This window comes from Seriola lalandi, unplaced genomic scaffold, assembly GCF_002814215.2.
Source record: "Seriola lalandi dorsalis isolate HSWRI2012SDOR001 ecotype SW California unplaced genomic scaffold, Sedor1 jcf7180002054840, whole genome shotgun sequence".
In the NCBI taxonomy this organism is placed as follows: domain Eukaryota; kingdom Metazoa; phylum Chordata; class Actinopteri; order Carangiformes; family Carangidae; genus Seriola; species Seriola lalandi.
In genome coordinates this window covers 962616-968615 of record NW_019525393.1, presented here as the reverse complement: position 1 = coordinate 968615, position 6000 = coordinate 962616, and the positions used below count along the sequence as shown (strand labels likewise).

The 6000-nt window shown below is 38.8% G+C and overlaps 1 protein-coding gene across 3 annotated transcripts in view; it reads left to right on the top strand.

The window, feature by feature from the left end:
- Nucleotides 1-6000, top strand: part of vgll4b (vestigial-like family member 4b) — a 41166-nt gene that overhangs the window by 16355 nt on the left and 18811 nt on the right. Inside the window, exon 1 of one of the 3 annotated variants that reach the window (XM_023426818.2) lies at nucleotides 757-1158. The exons of the other annotated variants lie outside the window; for them this stretch is intronic. Within the exon in view, the coding sequence (XP_023282586.1) occupies nucleotides 1077-1158 (82 nt within the window). The 5' untranslated portion in view covers nucleotides 757-1076. Of the gene's footprint in view, nucleotides 1-756; nucleotides 1159-6000 lie in introns of those variants that run through there. 3 annotated transcript variants of the gene reach the window in all.

The window sequence follows — 6000 nt, the reverse complement described above, 5'->3', positions numbered from 1 at the left end:
ACAACTACAGGCAAATGACAAACATGTTCTCATATTGCATTTAGAATGTTTACACTACCTTCTTGCGAATAAAAAGTCTGTTTATATTATTTTAGGACTGCCTTATCAATTAATCTGATGATTATTTTTTATGAATTGTTTAGTCTATTTAAAGAAAAGGTTTATAAGCAGAATCAGTAAGTATAAAGAGAAGCATAGTTACCCTCCTGGCTCTTTTTTGTCTCTGTGATTATGATTTTTATGTTTTTACCGTACCTTTTTTCTGTCTTTTCCTTTTTCTTATCTCCCTGCTTCCATCTATAAGCTCTGCATTGTTCCCATACTGATTTATCAAAATTTATAGCCTCTGTGCTATCAAAAGAATATTCCTGCAGGGACCTACACGCCGTCTGAAGGTTATAGCAACCTTTACATATTTTTACGGCACCTTTCAATCTCAGTTATCGCTTTTATTTTCCCAGAGGGACTTGATGTGCGTCTGTTGTACCTGATTAATCTTGGGCATGTTTAATATCCTTTGGCAGAACTGCAGCCCCGTGACTACCGTGATACTTTTTAACTGTGTTGTATCCTTCCTTGAAAAAAAATGAATACGAGATTACTTCAGCACCCCCGCCCCACTCTTTCTCTGGATGTGTTTGGAGAGGCTGATCTTGCGCGTAAAACATCCCTGATATTTGAGGCGCTCAAGGGATTTAGCGAGCATGCCCAGTGCGCCCCTCGCAGCAGCAGAGGAAACCACTGGTGCAGCATAGGAGTCATACCAAGCATAGCCTGCGTGTCAGTGCAGTCGACTTACAGCTGGCTGTGAGGAGAACTGACGCTACTCTTTTTTTATTTTTGCTCTTTATTGATACACATACCCGTATTTCCAAAAAAGTGTCCTAAAATCATTAGAATAACTGGGGGAATCAGGTTTCGATATTCTTCGCCGGTTTTTATTTTATTAAGGGGGTTTGTACAAAACTAAAGTTGGAGGCTGGGCCTTTAGCTTTTTGACCGTCGCTTGAGCGGAGAAGAAAAAAAAGCTGGTCTTTTTCTTTTTTTTTCTTTTTTTTTTTGTAAAAACTCGATAAATGCTACTAACGAAAATGGACCTGTTGAACTATCAGTACCTGGACAAAATGAACAACAACATTGGTATTCTCTGCTACGAAGGTAAAGGGAAATGTTTGTGGCTGTCCGTGAGCTTTATGACGGTTGTTTTTAAAAGTTGGAAGTGGCCGTTGCCGTTAGGCAGCGAGTTAACGTTAGTGTTGTTGATCCAAGTTTTCACTGCAGTTACTTTGCTACGCTTTTACTTTCAACAAGCCTAACAGAGGAAAGTTGTCTGATTTTAACAATAACATGTTTGTTAAATTTATTTCTACTTGACTCAAACTGGTAATAACATTTCAACAGTTTCAACTTAATGCCAACGTACGTTATTTTGCCATGGAGCGTAGTTGACGTTATAACCGTTAGCAACGTTAGCTTCAATTTTCATTTCTAACTATTTGCTCGTTATCTAGACGACTGGAAGTGTGTTTATTGACCTCTCTTATCATTTTCTATATCAATGACTGCTTGCTTCCCAAGAAGAAGACGACTTGGTTAATTATTTGAGATCAAAGGCTGAACAGTCTGTAAGCAATGTGTGAATTTCATGGCTCTTTTCCTATGGCTGACTCACCCTGTATTACTAGTTGCTCAGTTATTCTGATTCTCTGTGCTCTCTTATTATTCATATCAACCCTTTACATTCCTAACTTTGTGATGTTTGTGGTTAAATGTCTGCCTTTAGTTGAATCACATTCTGACAAAGCCTCCAGAATTGACACAGAGAGTTGTTTTGTGATTTGTAATCCAGTAGCACAAACAGTAAATTGCGTTTGAAATGTTTTGAATGTTTTTTTGATGAGAGCTGAGACTTCTCTTCTCTTCTCTTCTGTCTGTGGACTTAAGTCATTTCAAGCATTGTAGTGTAGGATTTCATGTTATGTCATGAACACACAGAGCAAGAGCCTCCATTTCTCTGCAGTGTCCGACTTTGGAGTAGTGTATCTATCCTCCTTTCCTCTGCTCTCAGTGCTCACATGTCAGCTGTTGTAATATCATCCAGTCTTTCTGGGGGCTAACTGCAAGTTCCTTCCTCTGCCCTCTCTCTGGCTCACACTGCAGCATGCACCTCTGTTAGCATTGACAAAACACTTCTTTAACCTCAAATGTGAGATTGATATTTTAAGATTTTTATATGGACACAAGACTTGGTAGAAAAAGTTAGCATGGAGCAGCGGCAATCTGCCATCAGCATTTAATGACCTTCTTGTAGCGCTCCTGTTGCAACTGAAAACCATTTTGTAGCTTTGCAAAGAGGGTCAGAGATGTATTCTATTGCAGATGGCCAAGCACCATTTATTAGGAGCAGGTAGAGCCAGAAGAGCTGTGGCTGCAGCATAATAAGTTTGTAGAGATGAGTTACTATGTTGAGGCTGGCTTCGACTGAAACTATTAGCAGCAGAAGCACACTAAGTTTTTTTCAGTGGTTGAGCATGTGATCCTCTGCCTCTGTCAACAGTGTTTATTTTTGTCTGTTTCTAATGCTTTCTGAGGGGGAAAGTGTTGTGTTGCTGTAATTCCTGTTTGGCAAATTGCAGGTAAGATTCTTGCTTCTAAGTATGTCACTTTTAGGTGTGTTTTGCTCAGCAGTTTAGGCACAGATGGCATTCTTAGGAAATTTTTGCGACAGTTTTCTTAAAGCTCACTCTTCTGTGCAGTGATGGTGTAGCAGATAAAACTACCACTGGCCTGGGATTGAAGCCAATCAGAATGGGGGGTATCAGTGTCTCTGTAAAGCTTCACCTTTCTCAGGTTTCATCCTGTCTGTCTCAGTGAAGAAAATTACAGGAGTGAAGCAGGGGGTTTAGTGGTATTTTTATACTTGTATATCCTCTGGGTGTCTCTTTGACATGATGAATTCAGGCACAATACTTTATTTCTATCTCTGGAAGCTCATCTCTGCAGGATTAGCCAGTTATTTGTTTTTCTGGGTGTTTTGTGTGTGTTGTTTTTAGCTGACTGAGCTAAAATCTGACTCCATGTGCCTCATGATAAGAAAACAAAGATTAAAATAACAGGGAAAAGGGCCAATCGGTAAAAAGAGTGAAAGAAAAGCCCTTCATGTTCAAACATGTTGAGCCAAGAAGGGGCTGGAGGGGCTTTGTGATATTGTGGGTGTGCTGACTTATTATTGTATGCGTGAGCACTCATACTCAAAATACATTCCCTGACAAACATAAACATACATGGTCGTATGTACTGATACACTGTCCCGAGAGCAGCATTTATTTAAGTGAAGATGTGACACTTAACCACTTATCTCATGCATGTGCACACACACATTATTAGGACAAATAGGTGTAATAGTAATGGTTGGAATAAAGTGTTTGGATACTTTCCACTATCTTGACCTCTCCAGTAATCTAATGCTTAATGTTTTGTTTGAAGAATGTGAAGTGAGATATCATATTGTCAATGCTGTAAAAAACAAAAACAAAAAACAAAATCAATGGGACAATGTCATTGTGCGTACTGTTTTTTGGGCTGATTAATTGACAGCTAAAGTTTTGTATTAGTATGCTGATCTTTATCTAGTTCCCTATATGTGGCTTTTCTGGCACATGATTGTAAAACAATATCTTTCCATCCATTTTCTATACCGCTTATCCTTATTGGGTCACGGGGGGCTGGAGCCAATCCCAGCTGACATTGGGCAGGGGCGGGGTACACCCTGGATAGGTTGCCAGTCCATCTGTAAAACAAAATGACAAATAGAATCATACTTTGGTGTTTATATGCTATAATGAATTGAAAGGTTGATAATGATTCTAGCTGTCTTAGTCGCGTTATAATAACACTGATTCTGACTTTTAATTTACTGACAAAGTTTGGTTGATAAGAGATAAGTGACGTTCATCTACAGTATCTGTCCTTTCTTATCTGCCTGGCCCGATTAACTTCTCTGTCTGTATTCCATAACTAAAAATTCCATGTAGCATTGCCTTCTTGGGTTGCACTCCTTGGTGGATATATGGATGTTTCACAAGATGAATAGGTTTGCATATTTGAAATATGTTTTGAAGGGGAAGCAGTTCTGGGAATTCATGCTAAATGATCAATAATACCCAACCCTATTCATGCACAACACATACCAGCATTCGTGAAGTTTTTTTTTTATTGTTGTTGGCCTTGAAATGCTATCAACCAGTAATTATGATGCTAGGTAGCACGGAAGCTAAGAAGAGCTGGAGTCGAACCATGTTATCATGCTAAAGTATAGACCAAAGAAGTGAATTTCTAGCTGGGCATTAATAACATTCAAAGGATCAAATTATTACATTAACGTTGTTATAATAACCAATGAAGAAAGTTAATTGATTTGCTCAGCAACACCAAATTGCCTACATTGGCGGCATTGTAAACAAATGCTAACTTTAGGCTCCGGTCTCCTGCAATACAACACCATCTCAGTGCTCCCATTTAATTTAAAATCTTTTTGTTTCCCAACCATACTAAAATGTGGTGATGTTTTTGTTTGTGGCAGTTAATTTGCTCTTAGACTCTGTTAAAAAATAGCACTATTTGACCACACTGCAGGGTTCTAGCACTCTGTGCCTCTCTTTCTCTGTCCGTCAATATGTTCATCTGTCTCTCTTTTCCCTGCTCTCCCTTTTCCCTCTGAAAAGCTACTATCAGTTGTAGGCCTGACAGTGAGGGGTGCAGGGGAATGCTGACTGTCCATTTTTGCTGCTGAACAGGACAAAATAAACAAGATTGAAAACCTCCTCAGAGCCATGCACTTTTGTCAGCCTCTCTCCTTCTTTGTCTGTTTGCTTTGCTCTCCTTTCCTCTCTCTGTCAGAGATCAAACCAATCTAACATCCGGAGATATCGCATCACATCACACAGACAAGAACTTCTGTGGAAGAGTGTCCTTTTGAGTATTTAAAGACTAAAACCTCTATGGACTTAAAAAATAAAGGCAAGTCAGAGGGCTATTTTCAGGTTTTTTGCTATGCAGAGAGAAGAAATTACATGCTATGGCTCATCTTTTTTTTTTTTAAGCATCTGAAAGAAGAAACGAGAGAAAGAGAGAGGGAAATGAAGAGATAGATAGGTTCACCTCCATTTGTAATCCAATCTCATCCTGACTCCAAGCTGTTTGAAGTTCTGTCAAGACAAATAGGCTTTGATCATGTGGACCTAATGAACTGAGAGCAGAGAGGGAAAAGGAGAGTAGAGTTTGACTGTTGTGATACAGTCCTATTCCTACTGATTGCCTGCTGGTTTAACAAGAAAATCAAAAGAAAAAACTCTTATGATATTGAAGGGTTCTTCATGTATTGAATAAATATGTAGCAATATAGATACTGTATGCCTATAAATTGCTGTACTTTGAGTCATTACTTGTTCATTATTTCTCATATATACAGTATAAACTGCAGCATACTTTTCCCTGTGTATCAGAGCCTGTCTTATTGTCAGTGATTTTATGAGTAGGTTAACCTTATTTCCTTGTTCCCATCTCTCTTTCTTGATTTGAGGCATAAATTGCACAAATTGTTTCGGTCTTTTCTAGCATTGTCATTCTGTACTAATGTCTATTTCTGCACTTTATTGTGGCTGCTGCTGACATATTCAGAATGTCATATTCTGTTACTTTTGACTGCTTCAGAAACACTAATACACACAGTTTACTGTTAAAAGGCTAATCATCTCTCTAAAGCTCTGTCAAAATGTGAACTCAACATCATAACCTTCATGACTGTAGGATTTATTGCTAAGCAGAGGTAGTTTTAGATAGGTGTACCTAACTGGCAACTAACTGGATGTAATGTTAAGTTGTGTAGTCTGGTCAAGAGTGTTTGACTGCATACGGTCAACACTCGCAGATTCACCCCTTGCTGAGCACTTCACTACTGTACCTCTAATAAGCTCGTCTGTGTCGTGGATCCTGATTGGA